We start from the raw sequence: 21,976 nt of genomic DNA on the forward strand, positions 1-21,976 counted from the left end.
GGCCAGGGTCCCCCACTCTGGACTACCTTACTGCCTCCTGCTGCCTGTGCTATGATCTGTCTGTCCTACTGGAAGACAAACGGCTGGAGGACAGGCCCCCTTTATTCATCTGTGTCTTCCCCACTGCCTGGCAACTACTGCTTCAATGTAACGTATTCTGAAATTGAAAAGTGAGTATAGCAACTAACATAACATTGTAAATACTCCAGTATAAAACAAAAATTTGGGGGGACTTCCCTGGTTGCTCAGTGGTTAAGACTCCGCACTCCCAATGCAGGGGGCCCGGGTTCAATCCCTGGTCAGGAAACTAGATCCCACACGCACGTCGCAACTAAGAGTTTGCATGCCACAAATAAGGAGCCCACGAGCTGCAACAAAGGAGCCTGCCTGCTGCGACTAAGGAGTCCGCGAGCCACAAACTAAGGAGACCAACTGCCGCAACTAAGCCCCAGCACGACCAAATAAATAAATATTTTAAAAATAAATAAATAAAATTAAAAATTTTTAAAAACTGAATATAAACCACAGGGAAACGGGAAAACTGTCGGGGAGGACACAATGTGAACAGGGAGACAGCCAGTCAGGACAAACAATCCACTGACACTAAAGAGACAGGGAGCAGGGAGCAGCCTCCTCGTGCACCAGGCACTTTGCTAAGTAATCGTGTTTCCCCTGCAACCCCACCCGGGCACTGCTGGCAGGAGAGACTAAGTCAGCTCTCAACGGGAAGTGGAGTCTGTGTCTTCCGCCGGAAGCTGGGAAGTTGAGCCAAGGGAGGGGAGAACCTGTTTCTCAGCTCTGGACGCACCACAGCCACATTTACCAAACTCCCAACAGTGTTGGAGCCTGTGCTCACCAAGCAACCCTGGACGGGCGTTCACCACAGTGACAGAACAAAATGGGCATCTCCACACACTGGGGTGCCTTCAGGACTCGGCTTTGGGGACCGGGGAGGAGCCACCACATGGAAGGAGCTCTGAGGCCTCTTTAAGGGGTTATTACAAAGCAAAATTTACATACTGAGTATTCTCACTGATCACTGGAGGAAAGGAAAGTATCTGACAATGACCTTCGAAAATATACCATACCAAAGATGGTGACAAGAACATACAACACTGGGCTTCTCATTATTTATTTTTAAAAAGTGGTTTCTAAGAGTTTTTCTTTCTGAAATTTCCCTTTAAATGATACTAGCACCCCTCCACCAAATATTCCTACCTTTAGTCTCTAAAGATTCACACTAAGTGGCTTCTTAAAGACAACGATGACGAAGTTATTACAGAGATTCTAATAGAGCCAAAACATCCATCTAATCTTACATTAAAGGGTGTTAAAATTCAGTAGCTGGACAGCATGCTACAGAGACATACATCTTTTGTGTGAGTTAAAACAGAATCCACATCTGAAATAACTTCACACAAAAAATTCCACCCAGGGTAATATATTTATTTCCAGCGTCTTCTCCCGCAACCCAACCATAAGGAGGAACTTTCCTGATCTGAAACTAAAACCTAAAAGTCAGAAAGAAAATAGCTGTATACTCACGGTTCAGGATCTAAGGTATCATTTTTCTTCTTTTCAAACTGATCCTTTGAAATTGTCCTTGTTTTTGGGGGGAGGGGGGAAAGGAAAAATGTTAATTAACTAAATTTATCTGTTGAGTATAAACTATAGGGTCTCTGGGATATTATTCTGTAACTAGTTCTTCACATAAAAAGTAAAATGATGGCCAGCTGAAATCTCAAGTAGATGTAATAATGGCATGAACATACAACATTTAATTCTATAGAAAGCACTACCTTTTATTTTTCTCTGCCTTCCCTGGAATATTTCCTCCAAACTATCATCAGCACTTACTACAAGATTTAATTTAAGGCTAGTCAAAATACAGTGGCAAAATTATGTTGAGATTCAAACCTGTTAATTTCTAATCAAATCTACATGGTGAATGACTGCTGAATTTGACCAACACTGGTATTATCAATTCTTCTAATTACAATATTCCTTCATTGACACAAGTCAGCATGTACTTGGGGATATTTTACTTATTCTTAAAGGGCTGAGTATTTCATTTTTGTGGTACTTTTATTAGTGTATATATGAATTACTTGATTCACAGAATTATACAATCCAGTTATTAATCACACAATTGGACTAAAGAATTAAATTGACAAGGGATAGAAAAATAAATTGAATATGTAGAATTTCTGTCATTTTGGTTTATATATCTTACAGGCGGGTATGGTTTGTTGTGCGATTGAATAAAGTAAACTTGAGTTGCACAGTAAGTGTCCAACAGTGCTGGAAACTGTTTCAGTGGGAAGCCTTTTTGCCTTTGGGGGGACAGTCACACAGTAGACTTCCCGGAGTGGCAGGAATCACAGCAGAGTCAGGAGAAAAGAAAGACCACAAAACGCTGGCAGTCCTAGGCAGCTATGGTGGCTGGCAGGTTTTTAGGTATCTCGAGCATGTAAATGAGCTGACCATCCAATCTGTGGATTTGCTTTTGCTTTTTTCTCACCACATTCTGGCCATTTGCCTACTCAAAAGTAACTCCATCAGAGGATAAGCATCAGGGAGGAAATGGTGAACTCAGTGAGGGAATGAACAAACTAACTCATGCCTGTCCATGCTGGAGCTGTGAGCAAGAGTCCAACCTCCAGAGAGGAAGGAGATACAGGTACTCGTTGGGGTCTCACCCCCTGGGTTCTGTTACCTCTGCAACTTAAAGGACAGAGGTTTCAGTGGAAGATCAACTAAATGCTACAGACGGGGTATACACACAAGACTCATTTTTGCTACTGCCAGTTAGTTCTGTGACTAGGGTTACCTGGTTTCTTAGGTGTAACTGAAAATTTACAATCTTCCCAAATGGAAGGTGACAGCCACTAGGAAAAAGCAAGTGTTTTAGAAGAAGAGATAGAGCGAGGTCGAGAGAGACCACTGCACTGCAGTGGGGGCTACAGCATCACAGTCTCAAGCAGAGGGAAGAATGTGCAAGTGGCGCTGGGATTCAGCTACAACAGCTACATTGTAAAATATGAATGTGGGTATAAGTAATATGAAAAATACACTACAGAAAAGTCACAGTGGGTGGCAGTGGTGCTTCCCTTTTAATCACGGATGGGAACAAAACAACAATTCAGAGTCACCCCCGAGAGAAATGACAGGATGGTACTTACGTCTGGGGTTGTGAAGGGTCGTCACCCAGGGTAACATTCTCCCCCTGGATCTCTGTGAAACACTTCTCACAGAAATGATACCTGTCAGCAAGAAGGCCATACTTGGGTGAACTGGTCCATCATAACACACAGCCACCCAAGCAACGAAGCCACCAATCAGAGCAGGGCAGATCACCACGACGAAGGGGGGGCGTTGTTGGTTGATTGATGGGTCAGTGAGGACAATGAAAGGAACAGGGGCAGGTGGGGAAGGGCAGGATTAGAGAACAGGGGAGGGAACAAATAGCACAGACATAAAGGTAAGACGCAAACACCAAGACAACACAGAGCAGAAAGCCAAGGCAAAGCATTGATTAGCATTCGGTCTCATTGCACACATCCCAGGCCATCATCACTAACAACGGGTTCGTCCAGCTCCAAGATGCAAATGTTTTCAAGGAGTTGTTAATACTAGAATTGCAAGGAGCCTAATTTTAGGAGTTTGGATTTTGTTATTACTTAGAGAAAACCAGATATAACTAAAGGTCTTGAGATGGAAAAAATTTACTTTGAACAAAACAGTCTGACAAAAGGCCTTAAAAAAGCAATTTAAACTGAAATAGCTTTTTTTCAAAATGGAAAATTTATGCTTGACAGCAATTCATAGATTTTATTTCCGGTATTAAGCCAGATCTTTAAAGGTATGAAAATGTTGAGCACTCAGAACTGGTTTTAATTTTCTCCTGTTATTTTTCACATGTTAATCACTCAGTTAATTGGGTTACAATAGAAATGAAACCAAATCCATATTCTAGACAAACATTTAACAGAAATGCAATCGGGGTCAAAGACTTTCCAGCCATTTATCAGTAAGAATATACAGAGAAAAACTGTGATATATTGTATAAACAATACAATATATGTAAATCCATGAACAGTCTTAAAATTCAATTCTAAGCTTCAATTTAAACTTTTTGGTATTGGGACCAATCATTCATCAATCTGAGATACTCAGTGATTTCTCTAACTTGGGGACAATCCAAGTTAAGCAAATTTAGAGACTTAATCTTTAAAGCACAATCTGCATTTGAGAAATTATCCATCACCCCAATTTCTTAGAGTATAGAGCCTGGGCTCAAGCTATCAAATAAGAACAGTTAAAATAAAAACTATTAAATGTTTGGAAAGGACACAAATGAGAAATCAACAAAAATGCAGGCTGATGCTGCATAAACAAGATGGGCACAAAGGAATACTGTAGAAGTAAACAAGCTGAATGAGGTGAATTACACAAGCAAAAGGGATGAGTATAAGGTACGACGGCAGCACAATAAAATGCGGTTTTAGTGCTCAAAACTACGTCTACAAGATGCCAAGAGGATTAGTGTTAAAGACACTGTGACGAGACTTGGAGCGCCACACTGAACCACATGGGCAGAAGGAGATGCGGCAGCTTGCAGCTACACACAGACACAGACACACACGCACACAAACACACATGCGCGCACAGCTACAAACAACTGAGATTCAGGCCACTGCCTGGCCAGTTTGTCTTCATTACCACTAAAATAGGTCCCCACAAGTTCTAATTCTAATCTTAATTAAACACATTGAGCATTCTGTCTGCTTTATTTCACTGACTAAACACACATAGTGAATTAAAAGTATAAAACTTCAGAGCATGCACACATCTCAAGATTATTCAATTTTTCAGATTTGTTGATGAGGAACATGACAGATTCACTGTGTGTAGCAACTGGATTAATAAGAGTTTCTTGCTGGGACCAGTTTATTTAGAATTAATTCAATCAACAAAGTCTGCCAAGATTAAACACTGACCAGGAACAAACAGATTAACACTGCTGTTTTTAAAAATACTTATCTCTTTCTCTGAATGAATTACAGTAATATTCTGGCTATTCACTATTTTGTAAATATTTTTATGGAGGCTTGAAATCATGTAGTAAAAGGAATTTCCATGTGTAGAAGGGCATGATCATCACTGGCAAGAAAGAATTACACTATAGAAACTATAAACCAATTAAGCAGCAATCAGAACAATATGCAAAAAAAAGATACCCCTTCAACGCCAAATTGCTTCCTTTTAAAAAATGAATGAAAGTGTTCCAATTTATTATGATCAAACTCAGCCACTGTGGGCTAGCTCAAAGAGGACTACGGAACACACTGTGAAATTAAATTGCCATGGTAATTACATGTGAGTCTGAACGGTTTTAAAATCCTGGACAAACTAAACTCTTAGCTTTTATTCAAGCAGAACATCAAGCCTAGCAACATCTGGGGAACAAGAATCATAAACCCATCATTTTCCACTGGAGGAAACTGGCCCAGAGTGAAGCACTGATGGCTGAATGGCAGCCCCTGGGGTGGCTGCGGAAACCTACGCCCTCTGTGTATAACTAACTTCCATTCCCAAGAACCTCAGGGTCAGAAACTGGGAGGGACAGAGTGTCTGTCCCAGAGCAAGGCCAGAGATGTCAGAGAATCAAACCTGTTCAGGTGTAAGGGGAAAGGGAGGGGCCCTGGCCTCCCTTTAGCTCCCTTCTGATATGATGACAGCCCACCCATCTAGTCAAGTAGGCTAAAACCACTCTGGTAATCAGTGGATGACAGATGTTAATGTCAGACTTGCCCCTATCTTATACCTAGTCCAAACTTTATTCATCCTGGAAATACATAATGGTTCAGAGATTCACTTTTCAACCATAAGAGCCTAGATGACCTTCTGCCTTACGAGAAGGAAGCAGTTTGATGAATATGGAATTATAAAGGAGAAACACTTCACATAATCTGATGATGATGTACATCTGGGTACCTAAAGTTAGCACAATGTAACTGCAGAGTTCATCTGTAAGGGTAATTTAATGTATGGAGTAAATTTTCAAATGCAGATTGTTGTAAGTACCATATCAGTATATATAAATAACTGGGATAATAGATAATATCTATTCTTATCTATCGATAATAAACTGTTAAAATTATAGAACAGTTTTCCCAACATGACTTACTTTCAAAATTTCAAAGTGTGGAAACAAGTGAAAATGTAACCACATACTAGCTTATCTATTAGTTTCACTTGTTTAAACGGTCTGTAGAATTTCCTATTCTAAGTGCCCAGTTTAGGACTATAAGTACCAAAACAATTATTCAAAAGAACACCATGGTGTTCATTAACAGTCAAGGTTGAGAATGAAAATGTAAGTGGTTGAAATGTCCATCGCAGAATTAGACCACTGCTTTCACAGACTCACAACATGGTATCTCTTCCAGTTCTGTATTCCAGGAAGCACACCTTGTGAGATTCAGCTGAGGAGCAGTATATGCTCACACTCTTAAAATGTATTATGTGTAAAAGAGAACTCCTTTATTTACGTTTCTACTCTTAAGGAAAACAGATTACTTTTGTGCAATAAAAATTAAGTCCTATATAGAAGTAATATTGGACATTTCAGAACTTTCAAAACAATCCTTTGTTTGCACCCCATCAACAAGCTCCTCTGAGGAGGCAGTAGTGCACGCTGATGCCATCCATTCTATCGAACTCGAATTGCTCTCAAGTGAAATATGGCCAAAATCTATGCAAATCAGCCGAGGCAGGGTCCAAAGGACCCAGGAACAGTGAAAAGCAACAATGAAAAGGCCCCCAAACTTAAGAGATGGTGGCAAGCAATCTGCTGTCTGCTCTTCCTTCTAGACCCAAACTGTGATGGGCACTTAGCAGTGGGGGCATTTTTCAGGGTATAGTTAATTTTAACCTGTTCTCTTAAAATTTCATAGCTGTATTTTGCACCTAACAGTTTCCAAAGCATTGTCTCATTGTAGACTGACAACTAAGGGTGTCAGGAAAGGTGTTACTATGCCCATGTCATGGACAAGGTTAAGCTTGATACATTACAGAATGTGCAAAAGGTCATGGGGCTAAAACTGTAAATGGAGGGGCCAGAGCCTCCAGAACAACACTTGTCACTATAGGAGAGATTCCATTTGGGCCACAGTATCATTTCAAACTTTTAGTTTTAAAATGCTTCTATCAATAGAAGAGCATGCTAAGGCAGAAAATGAATTCCAAATGTTAAAATATTTTCAGCAGGACGGCTGTGCCGGCTGCACTTCCAGTAGAGGTGCCTGTCCAGGGACACCCATCCTTCCCCTCAAACCAGCATTTCACTACGATAAGTGAGCTGGACAAGACTTAGAAATCTTATCTTAAGATATTTTTAGGTCAACAGTTCTTTTTTTTTAAAACAGAATTTTGATGGGAGTCGTTAATTACCTTGAATATGTTTTTTTTTAATTTTATTATTTTTTTTAATTTTAATTTTTTTGGCTGCACTGCATGGCTTGCAGGATTTTAGTTCCCCAACCAGGGATTGAACCCAGGCCATCGCAGTGAAAGTGCTGAGTCCTAACCACTGGACCGCCAGGGAATTCCCTAGATATTTTTTAAAAATTAAAATAAGTTTAAAAAACATAATCGGAAGAAAAGTAACTGCAAAATTCCAAATTATTCAGGCCTCTGCATGTACCTTTGAAAAAATAAAAAAGCCCTGTACTTATCTTCTTCAAAGTATTAGAACATATGTAATTACTATAAGCAAACAAGATAAAAATAATCAAAACATCAAACCCTAAAGCTGACATTTAATACTGGAACCTAAAAACAAAGAACAGGCATGAAGCCTCATCTTGGTCACATAAAGAATTTAGTTGCCAATTCATAGAATGGAGGCAATGTAATTGAATTTGACAAAGAATTACAACCTATGTTTCAAGGCAGGATGCCCTCATGCTATGGCAACATGTAGTCACTTAAAGCAATGGATACCAAGTAGCTTAATTTTCAAAACAACCCCCCAAACCAGGAAGTTGTAATTAGGTAAGGGAATCAACAACAAAAATTATTTTCATTCTTCCTCTACTTAAGATAGGAGATCTATTCTATAGCCATCTCCACATTTCAAGAGAATAGCAAATACTTCAAAAGCATACCTACTAACCCCAAAAAGGCCACCTCATGAAGGGAGTCATTCTTAAACTCAATGAAAAAACCAATCTCATTCTTACTGTGCTACCGATTAAAAAGAAAAAAGTCTATGGTTTAAAATTTTTAAATGAATTAGAGCAAACACAAGTCTTTCCATCAGACTGTCCAGGCCAAATTAGCTAGGCAAATATTTACACACAGGTTGGTAAAATACAATGTTTCAAATTTATTATCTTAAAAAAGGCAGTCAACCTTTGTTAGAGTTACTCTCCACTTCAGACTCTTTCTCATATGGTTACATTTTGGCTTAACACATGTACCTGATCCAACTAGTGCAGCAAAGCAGTTTGGAGCTTAAAATTTTATACTATACAAGCATGCTTTTAAGTTAAGAGACCATGGGCCTATCTGAGTGACTGAGAAACAATGAAATTTCGGCCCTTTTCACTGAAACTTCAGGAAAGAAATAATGAAATGTACCCAAGCTACAATCAGACAAGCATGCCTCGTCCTAAGACCTTCTTTTTCTCCCATGATTCAAGAAACTGCTCAAGGCTTACCTATTCTGATAGCTGTAGTAGGCAGCATCGCGAGGAATTGTACACAGCTGCTTCCCGTAGCAGCACAAAGTCTGTGGGGAAAACTCATACTGCAAAAACAAAGGAGAAAATACTAAAAATATATCCCATTTACTGTCATGCAATGCTCTGCCCAATATGGAGTTAGATTTAGCTAGTAAATTATTTGTTAGTATACTGGATAGTCTTCTAACGATTCTCACATCTATTTAAAGACATTTCTGGATACAATAGGACAGAATTAGTGTCTGAGAGACTTTTTTTTTTTAAAAATAAATTTATTTATTTATTTATTTATTTATGGCTGCCTTGGGTTTTTCGTTGCTGCATGCGGGCTTTTTCTCTGGTTGCGGCGAGCGGGGCCTACTCTTCATTGAGGTGCGTGGGCTTCTCATTGCAGTGGCTTCTCTTGTTATGGAGCACGGGCTCTAGGCGCGCAGGCTTCAGTAGTTGTAGCACGCGGGCTCAGTAGTTGTGGTGCACGGGCATAATTGCTCTGCGGCACGTGGGAATCTTCCCAGACCAGGGCTCGAACCCGTGTCCCCTGCACTGGCAGGCGGATTCTTAACTGCTGCGCCACCAGGGAAGACCCTAGTGTCTGAGAGACATTTATTACAGATAGATGAATGGACACACTGGGGCAGCCAGGAATGCTTAATCCAAGGCCTTTCCCCATAAGCACCTCTAGCTTCAGATAATCAACTGTTTTACAAGAGACCAGACTCCATCTGGGTCCTTCTCAGTACACAGGTGTGGCCAAAATATTGAGTCTATTATATCATCATAATACCCTTTTTGGCTGGATTAACAAGGGTAGTTCATTTTCCAGAAAAACTTTCAACTGTACCTTGCGTCCACAGCAATATCCAAGGGATTGCATGACAGGGTCAATTTCTTGCTCAAAGACCTCTGCGAGCTTACTGCAGAACTTATAGACCCGGGATGTCTTCCGATTGTAGAGCCAGGCATTGTTGAACATGAGCCAGACGTCATCCACATACTGCCAGGGTTCCTGGTACTGCCCTGTATCCAGCTTCCGCTTGATGGTGGAAAGGTCCATGGGATTCTTCACAATGTCAAAATAATCCTGAAAGACAAAACGGTCTCAGTCTAGCAGATCCCCCAAAATTCCAAATGCCCATCTTATCTGGCAGCTTTATCTTAAAATAAAATTGAAGAAAGTACCAGTATAACTTCCATTTCTAATAGTGAAAAATGGGACTTGAAAAGAAAACAACTTCTGATCTTCCTCTGATTTTATTATCTAATATTATAATTAATATTTTCAAGTGTGATCAAATTACTTCAAAAGCAAAGTTAAAGAAAAAATAATATTAAAAAACTTATTTAATAAAACATGTCTTATAATGTCAGATTTTAAAAATAAGATTTTGATCCACCGAATTAAAATGGTGAACATATTTATCAGACAATATGTTTTTCTAGAGATTCCATTCTTGGTCCTAGCAACCAAAATGAAATTCCAAGACAAACACAAACACAAAAGCAAAAATAGTAATACTGCTAAACAGAATCTGTTGGGTCACCATGGCCTTTTTTGCAAGAGCACCCAGGGTTTCAAAGTGAGTGGCCCATGTGTTTTATAAGTGATGTTCACCAATTATTTAAATCCATTCCTGTAGACACAGTCTTACCCAAATATAAAGCAAGGCTACAGAGGCTGTGCGCCCCAGGGTGTGCTCCCCCCATCTCACTGCAACCCTTCCACGGACCCTGGGGCTTATACGGAACAGGGGGGAAACACACATTTCAGTCAGTAAGACAAAGGTGTATTATTGTTTTAACAGAAAATATTTTTTTATATTAGGGAAAAAAAATCTTATTTTTCCCAATTTTAAAAGATAAAATGAGTACCATGGATACCCATGAATTAGTGGTAAAGTTATAATGTTTTTATGATATCAACTTACTGGAATTCCTAGGAGCTGGGGATCTACAGGCTGCCGAAAAGGTAGGGACTCTGGATCCTGTCGATACAGCGCTTCTAGGGTTGGCATCAGAGCCTGGCGCAACTCCTCCGGCTTAAAGACTGCAGTGAAAAAGCACAGGAAACGACACTATTGACAAGGCACCCAGACTCTTCCTCCGTCACTTTTCAAATGGAAGCCTGGCTACTTCTGAGAAGGCCCAAATCATTTCCCTCCCAGCCGTGAAGCTTCCAGGAGTCCGTGGACATTCTAAAGCTACGATTCAGGGATTCTGAAAACACAGTCACACTAGAGTTTTTAAAAACTGCACCCACATCATGAGGCAAAAATACCACACTGAGAAGTTTGCTTGTTCAACAAAAAGATTTCCAATGCCAAAACTTGGTTGGAACAGAAAAAAATGAAGCTAACTTTCTAATCTGCCTCATTGATCAAATGGGTGGGTATAGAGCCATTTTCACAGGAAGGGGCCTTTCCTCCCCTGAGGAAACTTTTGTGTCCTTGGCTGAAGTAAACTCAAACCACCTGAGAGGAACGGTTTTGTATTACAACCTCACAAATAAATGTATACAGTAAGAGAGCTACAAAAATAAGTAGCTCTCTTATTTTCCCCAGAAGTTCTGCAGTGTGTACTGTCCCCTTGCACATGTACTAGTGCCCATGTCTCCAACCTCTTGGCCCACCCATTTCCTATGATGCCTTCTGTTGTCACCAATGTAAGAACAAGCATTGGCTGCCAAATACATTCAGGACAGTCACTCATACAAACCCCTCGTGAGTTCTAAGGACATGGGAAACATGCCTGTGAAGGTGACACTGAGTGTCACGCACCCCCTCGCTCACATACGCTCCTGCCCACAGAAAAATGATCAGAGGCAAACACTGCAAAGAGGTTCTGATGACTTAGGTTCTAAGTGATGTGAGGTTTCCACTTTGTGGTTTTTTGAATTTTGAAAAACTTTCTACAACAGATACGTAACAAACTGTAATTTATAAATCAGACTAAAATACCATAAAAACCTAAAGTTCCCGTTGGGAAGTGGTATGCATTGAGTATATCGAGAGATGAAAACACTGGCTGAGAAGTTTCCAGAAACTTTATTGACATCAGAGCCAGGGAATACCCAGGTATCCTGACTGACCTCCTGAGGAAACGGCCTCCTGCTCTCCAGGACACATGGCGGTCAGCAAGCATGGGAGACACCCAGTGTAGACACTCCCGTGCAGGTGCAAAGGCCTGGTCTAGGGAACAGATGTGCCCTGTGGAGCCTTGTGAAACACACACAAATCCTGCCTTCAGCTAACCTCTTTTCTTCCAGTCTGTTTTTACAGAGATGAAGCAGCGTTTGGTTTTCTTTGAATAACTCTTTATAAGAAGACAATTCCTTAGTTAATCAATAGCTTTTTTATTCTTCTAGACCAGGGGTCGCAAACCACGACCCACAGGCCAAATCTGGCCAGCTGCCTGCCTTTGTATGGGCCTGGGAGCTAACAATGGTTTTTAAGGTTTTTAAACTTTAGGGAAAAAAAGAATACTATTTCATGATAACGTGAATTACACAAGATCACTTTTTAGTCTGACAAAATAAATCTTTATTAGAACACAACCATCCTTGTTGTGCAGGTGTCCATGGCTGCTTTCGCACCACAAGGCAGGGCTCAGCAGCTGCAACAGAAACCTTATGACACACAAAGCCTAAAAGATGCACTACCTGGTGGCCCTAGACAGTCTTCTGAGGCCCTTCTCCAGACCATCTCGTCTCCCAGTGCTGATCAAAACTAACATGGCCTTACATGTATCTCACTTTGGATGACCGTTCATTCATTCACTGAACATTTAATACCTATGCCAAGGAGAAGTCACTTTCAAACTCCTGTCTTTAACAACCACACTGATGTAATAAGACTCCAAATGAGTGGAAGTAGCAGTCAGAAGCTGTATTTGAAACAAGTTCTCTACCACTGATTAGTGTGGTGTGTTATGAGCAAGTCACTCCACTTCTCTGGCTCAAAACCTTCTCAGGACAATCAGGTGGGGACCACATCAGCAGTCCCCAAAGCATGGCCCACGGATACCTTAGGGACCCTCATGCAGTCTAATATGGTAGCCAGCAGCCATATGTGGCTACCTGAATCGAAATGAATTAATATTAAATAAAATTAAAAATTCACTTTCTCAGGCACACTTGTCACATGTCAAGTACTTAGGAGCCACATGTGGCTGGTGACTGCCATAACAAGAGAGTGCAGATATACAACATTTCCATCACTGCAGAAAGTGCAGATATACAACATTTCCATCTAGCACTGCCCTAGGCCTTTCCTAGGGGTCTGTGAAATCCATTTCCATGATCTAAAACAATTTTCATGATAACTCTAAGTTGTCATTTGCCTTTTGCACTGTGTGCTGACATTCACACAGACGGGGCAAAAACAACAGTGAATAAAATCACTAGCACTGCAGCATGACCAGGCCGCAGCTCCAAACTCGACTTTGTGGTCGCCCCGTTCTTTGCTGCTGCTGTGCATACACAGGAAAAAACGTCACCTGCACTTATGAGTGTCCTTGATGAACGAGTCAAAATTCTTACTTTTATTAAATCTCAGCCCTTGGCTACACGTCTTTTATTCTGTACGACAAACTGGGAAGCTGTCATAAAGCACTTCTGCTGCATGCAGTGGTTGTCTTGAGAGAAAGCACTTGTGTGAGTGTTGAGAGCTGAAGTAACTGCTTTTTTTCATGAAACACACAAAACTAGAAAGAATGGCTGATAGACAAGCTACAGTTACTCAGATCTGGGTATGTGACAGACATTTGCTCAAAAATGAACAAAGTAGGCCAGTTACAGTTACTTCCAGGACAACTGACGCTATGTGTTACCAATGATAAAATTTTGACTTACATCAAAAATTAGAATTTTGAAAAACCTGTATCATGCCACATGAGCTTGACAGCTTGTCCAAGTTTACACGACTTTCTGAAGAGACTCATAGTGATATTAATAAATGTGATTTTTAAAAATATCACATAATGAAGCATGCCAACATTTGGAAGATGAGCATAACTCAGTGAGCCAAATTCCCAGATGACCAAAGGATAGTGTTACCAAAAAAATCATGCAATGGCAAAAGATCCATTCAAAGTACAAGATGGACGATGGATGCTAACGCCACAGAGTATGAGAAATTCAGGGCTATGGATTCAGATTTCCCACTGCAACTAGCCTTTAAGAAACTTCTACTTGTTGAGTTTTGGTGTAGTATCAAAAAAGAATATTCACAATGTCCTGAAAAGACTACTAAAATACTCTTCTCTTTATTAACTACTAATCTGCGTGGGTCTGGATTCTCTTCATGTACTTCAACCGAACAACAGAACACAACAGCAAAAGCAGAGGCAGATATGAGAATCCAGCTGCGTTCACTTAACTCTCCGAGTAACAAAATTGTAAAACACAATGTCATCATTCCAACTATTTCTGTTTTGGAAGTTATTTTTCATTAAAATGTGTTATTTATGGGTGCCATGTAACAGATTTATTTTTAAATAAATATTAAAAAAGACATCTAATAGAGTAAATAGTGATAGATGATCCATACAAACAAAAACTTCTCTGGGTTCCTCAACTTTTAGGAGTACAAAGAGGTCTGAGACCAAAAACTTAAGGCCTGCTGTCCTCTATGATCTCCAGGGTCTCTTCCAGCAGCAAAACTATACAGTATCAGCCTTCCTAACACTTTTCTGCCATCTTTCCTAACTGGATCACCTGCAGCCCTGAACTACCTGAGCCCCGTCTCACATTTCTAACGGTCACCTGACAATTTGCTGACACCCTTACCTCCGTACTTTGGACACATCTCAAATAGATTCTATCCAACTTCCACCGTGAGCCTGGCTCATCCTGCTTATTTCAGAACCCAAAGTATCTTCACTAACCTGCCGCCCTCCCTCTTCCTGCTGCACTAGTCACTGGGTTCTACTCTCCCACCCCCTGACTTTGGGCACTTAGTTTCCTATCTGTATCAGCAGAAACCTACAAACTTCAGTGCATAGCATTGCCATAGTGATAATTTCCCTAACATCAAGCTTCCAGTCATCTTCCTGCTGGAGTCCATCAGTGGTTGTCCACGGCATGCCGAGTAAAGCCAGCACCACCCCAGACAGGCGGCTCATGGGCTGCCCCTCAGAGCCCTGGTCGCTTCTCGTTCCTACCACAGACCCCTGTGGGCTCACACCCTGGAGTTCAGCTCACTGTCACCATTTCTAAAACTTGCGGAATGGCAGGCAAGAAGGATAAAAGAAGGGATGGAATTCCTTTTCTGCTTTAGCTTTTAATCCACAGAATGCAATCCCAACACAATGGAACAGCAGCACCATCCAGTAAGTTTACGAGAACATGACCTACTTTTTTTGCGAGGCTGAGAAGGAGAAGTGGACTGAGAGGCTGTCCCGTTGGTGCTACTCTCTTCTTCCTCTTTAGCTTCAACTTTCACTTCAGGTTTCTTTTCATCCACTTCCATTGGTTCCGACTTCTGCTCTGTTGTGTCTGTTTCTTCTTTAACTTGAGAAGATCCTTGTAAGTCCTCCTCCATCATCTTGAGAAAAACAAAATTACAGACAATGATATATGAATATGAAAGACCTTTATTCTAACTCAGTCTTATTGGAAGGCTCTTAAAAATCTCTATGGGCTTGTTAAAACCTTTCCCAAGTCAGAGCTGCACTGATCATTCCTTTTCTCTCCCACAAGAAGGGGTGGAGTGCCTGTTGAGTCACTTCAGTACAGCACCAGTGCATTACAGTCCTAAAAATTAAAAAATTTTTACATGCTAGAGTGCTTAACAAACTTGTATACACAATGTATACACCATTAACTGCTCAATAGTTTTACATATATTTCTAGTTTGGAACAAGAAGTGCCTCGAAAATTGTGGGAAGGATCAGAAATTCAACTGCTCAGAGGGCCAGGCAGGTGAAGCTAACGACAGCAGCAGGAGCTGTGGTGTGAGGCCGCGGGGAGCAGTGGACACTCTGGCAAACTAGAGAGCTCACGACCCATCTAAGAGCCACAGCTGGTGCTCCCACCTAGACTGCTGCCCCACAGGAACGCAAGCACAGTGCTGGCAGAGCTTCTCATTTTTCAAGAAAAGCCAGAAATCTAGAGTTTTATTTGTAATTTCCCATTTTAAAAATAATTGTGTGGGCCAAACAAAACACATTTATAGGCTGGATTCAGCCCACGGTCTGTCAGTTTCCAACTTCTGCTACAGGTTAATTAGTAAAAGAACACACCTCTTGTGCAGTCTAACGCTGCAGAATTATAAATGAATGAAGGACGGCAATGAAAAAGTTGCTGGATGATTTAAACATTTAAAATACAAGCCAGTGCTCTTCACTTCTGGCAAAATAAAATAAACCCATACCTCATATCTAAAAATAAATAACCAATCTGTTTTTAATCTCTTTCCAACGTGAACCACAATCGAACAGGATACTGAAACGGAAAGCAGGGACATCCATGGTGGACGCCTGGTGCCTCCCCCGAGGACACTTCAGTGATGCCTCTGTGTGCAGGACATCTATTCACTCCCAGGAGTGGCACCTACCGCAGCCCCAGGCTCTGCCTTGGGTTCACTGGCATCGGGCTCGGTGTCCTCGGTCTTGACCTCAGCCTTCATTTCCAGCATTGGTACATCGGGTCCTGGCTGCTGGGAGTTGGTTTCGGCGCTGGCCACTGAGGATGGAGTGGGGACTCTGTTATCAATGCTGGCTGCTGCCTGGGAAAGCTGTGGAGAAACCAAAATCATTTATCTCTGTAAACGATATAAATGATCTTAAACCCTGATGCTCACCCAACACACAGTTTCGTGTTAATCTTTCTCAATACTAATCTAACAGGCACCCCTATTCGAGAGAAATGAAGAATAAGCGTTAAAATAGGAGTTCCAGAGAAGTCAAAAATCAGGTAGAAATACAACTGACTTCTTGCCAACAATGCAGAGATGGAAGAGCAGGGCTTTCTACCTTTTGATAGAAAATTATTTTCTGGGAATTTTCTACCTAAGTCACAGAACCTCCTATTTTAAATTTAATTCCTTCCAACAATGACATTAATGGTTATGGTAAAGGCTGAATAATAAATATATAAGTATATACGCTGTAGAAAGGGGAATAAAGTATCTATATGGAATAAGAATGTATAACTAGCCTGTTAATTGTAGGCACAGTGGTGGAGGAGTAAACAAACATTAAGAGAAGGAATCCCAGAAAGAATTCTAAATTTTCAAAGATTTACCCAATGGAGTTTTAAGTAAACAAACAAAAGAAACATAAAATTACAAAGGGATCTTACTTAGAGATAAGAAATATAAAGTAAGGATCAATAAGCACACTCCCTATGGAGAAACACAAACAGTAATGTCATCTTGGGGTTTCTGTTGGGGTTAATTTTGACATTTTATAAATATCCTCAGTCCCCACAAATAAAAGATAATGTATTTTAGGGGGAAGCAGGTTTTAAGTCAGACTGATAAGAAAACAGACACTAAGACTCTGGTGAGAACTGGGAGAAGAATGTGGAGGTGAGCAGCAGCAGCCTCAGGACCTGCGTCAGTGGGGACAGCCCAATCTAGGAGAGCACCGGACCGGGTGCTGCCAGCAGAGTGTGGGACATGGGACACAGGACGTGCTGTGACCCTGCCACCTGCACCTCCCAGGAGGAGTGGGTAAATCTAAGCCACAGAAGTGTTAACCTGAGCATGCCATTTTGTCATGAAAAAGAAAGGGCTTTCAGCTGGAAAACAAGGCTGATAGGCAAGGTCAAAGTACATACAACTAGGAACTTGACTTGTTTACCAAATCCTCATCACTACTAAAACTCAGAAGACGTCAATCTAGGACAGATAATGGGGGACGTACTGCTCCTATGGACAGACAGCTTAAAAATTCTACGGAGGACCCATGTATGAGTTCTTTTAGTTGTTGATTTCTACAAACTGATTTAATTGGGGAAGATAATCATGTCATGTCCTGCCGAACAGCCTTTGGAGCCAATGCTGGAAACAAAACACAGCTCGTTATGGTTCAATTAGAGTGCAGATACTTTTTGCAACTGCACCAAGACCTGCAGTGACTTCATGACAGATTTTTTTTTTTATGGGCAAGTTCTCATCTAAGAGTCTTGGCCAGAAGACGACAGGCCGAGGGGCTCACCGGTGTGCCAGGAGGCTGGGTGTGCACAGGTGTCGGCTGCTGCTGTGACGACTGAGGGGTGGCCACGGACGGAGGCTGGACTGGGGTCTGAGGCTGTGGGGTCACCTGGGCCTGGGCTGCCGCCTGGACTGTAGGGGTGCTCTGGGTTTGGCTGGCACTGGGCACTGAGCCGGGAGTCGGGGTGGGAGTCTGCCCGGAAGACGACACAGGAGTTGATGGCTGGGTGGGAGCTGCTGGCTGGGGAGGAGTCATCCCAGGTGCCGCCGGATGCTGAAGAGACGGCATGCCTGCGGCCGTGGAAGCAGGAGGTGGAGTCTGGTGTAACGGTGACTGTGTCACTGGTGGGCAAGGCAGCTGGCTGGCCTGGGGCCCAAGCATGTTCAGAGGGTTAGGAAGAGCAGCACCAGGCACCTGTCCCTAACAGATGGAACAGAGTATGTTAAAATTATTTCCCCCATTTGAAAATGTGGCAATAGACTTAAAAGACTTAAATGTATGAAAATCTAATCATGGTTTCTTGATGAGGTCTGCTGACTGCACGGGAATGTTCCATTTGTAAAAAGTCATCGATCTGCACACGTATAGTAACGTGCACTTGTTTCTCATGCTTTGATTTATATAAGTGTGGAAATCTCTGGCTTAAACAAACACATATACACTCCACTTACTAGCTTTGTGCTCCACAATATCCACCCACAGCTTAGACCACTGGAAAAGGTATTTGTCTTTTTTAAAAAAATGAGTTATGGAAACACTGAAATGTTTCAGTACAGTGGTTCTCAACTAGGGACATGTTTCAGAATTATTTGTGGACCAATTAAAAATCTATTCTGAATCATTGGTCTAGAGCAGGGATCTGCAAACTATGTAGAGTTCATGGCCAAATCCAGCTAGCTACTGGTTTCTGTCAGTAAAGTTTTACTGGCAGGCAGCTTCGCCCATTCACTCATATGTGAATGCGCATGTCTACCGTTGCCTTTGCGCCACAACAGTGGAGCAGAGCAGTTCAAACAAAGACCCCATGGCCCACCAAGCTGAAAATATTTACAGGACAAACCTGATAACCCCTGTCTGGAGCAACGAAATTTATGGAAATTAAGAATTAATTAATAAGTATTTAGTGAGTGAATCTAATGTAGTCACTGCCTTTTATTCAATGTTACTTCATGTTAAAAAATTAAATAATGAATTTTATCTCTTGGGGGAAGACTTGGCCTGTTTTAAACACATGTACATTTGTATACAGCAGCAATCTGGTGTACTCTAGCAATTAACAAAAGGGGGGAAAAGGCAGTAAAATGAATGGAAAATAGTTCTCACCAGCATTAGACTGAATAATTAAAAACACATTCAATAAGAAGAGAACTACTCAAATGATCCAGTTAGCCGGACTTCACCGGGCAGTTCAGACAGACAGACAACAAGACACAAAGACCAAATCATTAAGCGTGAACTCATGGGACCTTTCCTCACTCCCTCTTTAAAGTCCAGTGTCTCTCAGGATCACACATGAAACTCAGAATTTACAATGCACAAACAAAAACCAACAAAATGACAACTAAAAACCCCAAAACCAAAACAAAAGCACACAAACCAAAAAACCATAATCCATTCCACTTTTGTATGAAGTTCACCCCAAGACTGTATGACTAATTCCAAACAAGGTAAAAATAACGGAACAGAATGGGGGGGAAAAAAAAATCAAGAGATGCTAGTACATGAAATGTTTTGTCTAGAATTCTAATTTCTGTGAACTAAGACATGCTGAGGTCAGCGGGAAGCTGGGGCTACATCACTGTAGGTGGCTCACAGCCCCAACGTGAACAGTACCTGTGACACGCTGGCCTGGGCCGCCGGCTGCCCCATGCCCACGCTGTTCACGTTCAGCGCCCCGCTGGAGGACGGGAACTGGTTCTGTGGCAGGAACTGGTTCTGGGCAGGCGCCTGGGCCATCATGTTGTTGGCGTGTGTACCCATCATGTTCGGAGGCTGAGGCATTCGGGAAGGAGAAATGGCCATCTAAAAGACAATAAGCGTTACTGAGAGTTCAGAGGGCTTCAAGGGCCTGAGTCTCCAAGGTAAACTAGAAGAGACAGAGATCTTCAAATCCTCCTCCCTTGCAGGAAGGGACCCACCACTCACTAAGGCCTTCTGGCTCCCAGGCACTCTGCATGCTTTTCATGCAAGGTCTCTAATGAGCCAGCTTCACACTGTCCTCGGAACAGAAACCAATAGTATGCTATAGTTTAAAGTTCAAAATATGCCTTTTATGAGTTCTCTGAAGTGTTTAGAAGGCAGCCGCAGGAGAGGAAGTTCTGAGAGTCAACAGACGCTGACAAGTCCCTCTCAGCCACATATCTGAGGCTGCCAACCCCATCTTCCAACAAAGTCACAGGTGCCTATGATTTGTCATTTCAATAAAAATAAGTAATGGTCAAATAATTCTTGTAGTAATAAGGACAGAGAGAGAGAGAGAGAGAAAGAGAAATATGAAGGAAATAAAGCATAATCCAAATCCAAAGGAACAAGTACCACAGGATTCCCAGATGATCTACAAGTTTCCTGCTGAGAGAATTTTCCTTATTCGAGCAAGGCCTTCTCAGCACAGCTGAGGCAAATAGAAGCACTTACCCCTGGAACGGAGCCCATGCTGTTCATCGGGACAGAGTGGTTCATGGGGGACGATGCACGAGGTCCCATGGGAGCTTGTGGCAACTGTACATTCCCCAAGGATATTGGGTTAAATGAATTCATCCCTGTAAATGTACCCACAACGGTTCATTAGGAAAATCACTCACAGGAAAACAGAATGACAACTCACCAAATAAAACTCTAAGCCAAATAAGATGGAACACACACACAACATATACAACTGAAAGGAAATCACTCAGTTAATCAGAAAAGATGGTTAAATAACAGACTGTTCATATCCAGAAAAGATGGCACCAATGCAGTGGTGGTGAGGGTGATAGGACGGGGTGGGTGGCAGGGCAGCATGAGCACAGGAAGGCAGAAAGTCAGGTAAGCCATGAGCACACGAGGCTGGGGCAGCGCTCGGCACCGAAGCGTCCCAGCGACAAAGTAGATGTGGGTAGCGTGGGAAGGCGCTCCCACCATCTACGGAGGAGGTCAGCTAAGGCCAGGGCACCCGCCTAAGCCAACCCCTCAGAGCCTTCTGGAGCACCTGACTCCCATCTCCTCTCCTGCAGGAAGCCTGTTCCCATCACTCCAGGCCTCCCAGCCCTTTGGCTGGGTTTACATTTATTGTTAGAATCTGGGGTAAGACTCAAAACATGGTTTTAATTTTGCAAGCACATTAAGCATCTAGAAAGTGCCCAAGGGTTGGCAGTTCTCAACCTCAGCCTCCTCTCCGTGGACTGGAAAGATCTCACTTTCACAGCTACCTTGGCCTTTCCAGAGGTGCCACAGAATGAATGACACCTCACTAGCTGCCACGCGTCTCCAGACCACGAGTCTCTCTCTTTGTAATTTCCCACAATACTCTGTAAGCTCTGAGCTCTACATAAATGCTGGTTCAATAAGTCTTAGGCCCGACACTGGCATTTAAAAGAATCCTTGAGGCACTGCCTTAACACTGTGTAGCATGAGAGGCCGTCAAACAACATGTGCCTCCCTCAGCACCACCAAGAAATGTCATCCTAAGTAACTAGGCACCAGCACAGGCCCAGGACTTCCCAGGAAGCCGATAATACAAAAGTGTCCCACTCTCCTTGAGGGTTTTATTAACAAGAGAAGATTTTATTAAATAAAAGATGTACGAAGAAATGGCACCATAAAAAGTCCCTCTTTACAGACGCAGACATGTCGGTAAGCGGGGCGTGCGAGCGCGTCCCCAGAAAACGCCTTCCACTCTGCCCAACAGCCACCTCCTCAGGCCCCAAAGCAGCAGAGTCCTCCACGTCATCCCCGACACAGCACTCAGCCACTTTCCGAAGGCTCCACCTCTCTGACTTCGTGATTTCTTTCACCCTTCATATCTAGTCCACCTAAACAAGTCCCTGAAAAGTTTCCTCCACAACATCAGTTTATCTACCAGGTCTTTATCAGTA

General features: G+C 42.1%; 1 protein-coding gene across 8 annotated transcripts in view; it reads right to left on the reverse strand.

Annotated features, from left to right (window-relative positions):
- The window catches only part of CREBBP (CREB binding lysine acetyltransferase), a 128,966-nt gene that overhangs the window by 16,760 nt on the left and 90,230 nt on the right, over nucleotides 1-21,976 (reverse strand). For 4 of the 8 annotated variants that reach the window (XM_082428659.1, XM_082428662.1, XM_082428656.1 and 1 more), the window contains 10 exons: nucleotides 20,538-20,662; nucleotides 19,737-19,925; nucleotides 17,907-18,323; nucleotides 16,301-16,480; nucleotides 15,100-15,289; nucleotides 10,676-10,794; nucleotides 9,592-9,831; nucleotides 8,727-8,815; nucleotides 3,183-3,293; nucleotides 1,546-1,602 (listed from right to left, as the gene is read on the reverse strand). In XM_082428659.1, the coding sequence (XP_082284785.1) occupies nucleotides 1,546-1,602; nucleotides 3,183-3,293; nucleotides 8,727-8,815; nucleotides 9,592-9,831; nucleotides 10,676-10,794; nucleotides 15,100-15,289; nucleotides 16,301-16,480; nucleotides 17,907-18,323; nucleotides 19,737-19,925; nucleotides 20,538-20,662 (1,717 nt within the window). The remainder of the gene's footprint in view (nucleotides 1-1,545; nucleotides 1,603-3,182; nucleotides 3,294-8,726; nucleotides 8,816-9,591; nucleotides 9,832-10,675; nucleotides 10,795-15,099; nucleotides 15,290-16,300; nucleotides 16,481-17,906; nucleotides 18,324-19,736; nucleotides 19,926-20,537; nucleotides 20,663-21,976) is intronic. The other 4 variants (XM_082428660.1, XM_082428657.1, XM_082428658.1 and 1 more) reach the window with 3 other exon arrangements.

Source organism: Balaenoptera physalus (genome assembly GCF_965194825.1).
Source record: "Balaenoptera physalus genome assembly, chromosome: 16".
Classification (NCBI taxonomy): Eukaryota; Metazoa; Chordata; class Mammalia; order Artiodactyla; family Balaenopteridae; genus Balaenoptera; species Balaenoptera physalus.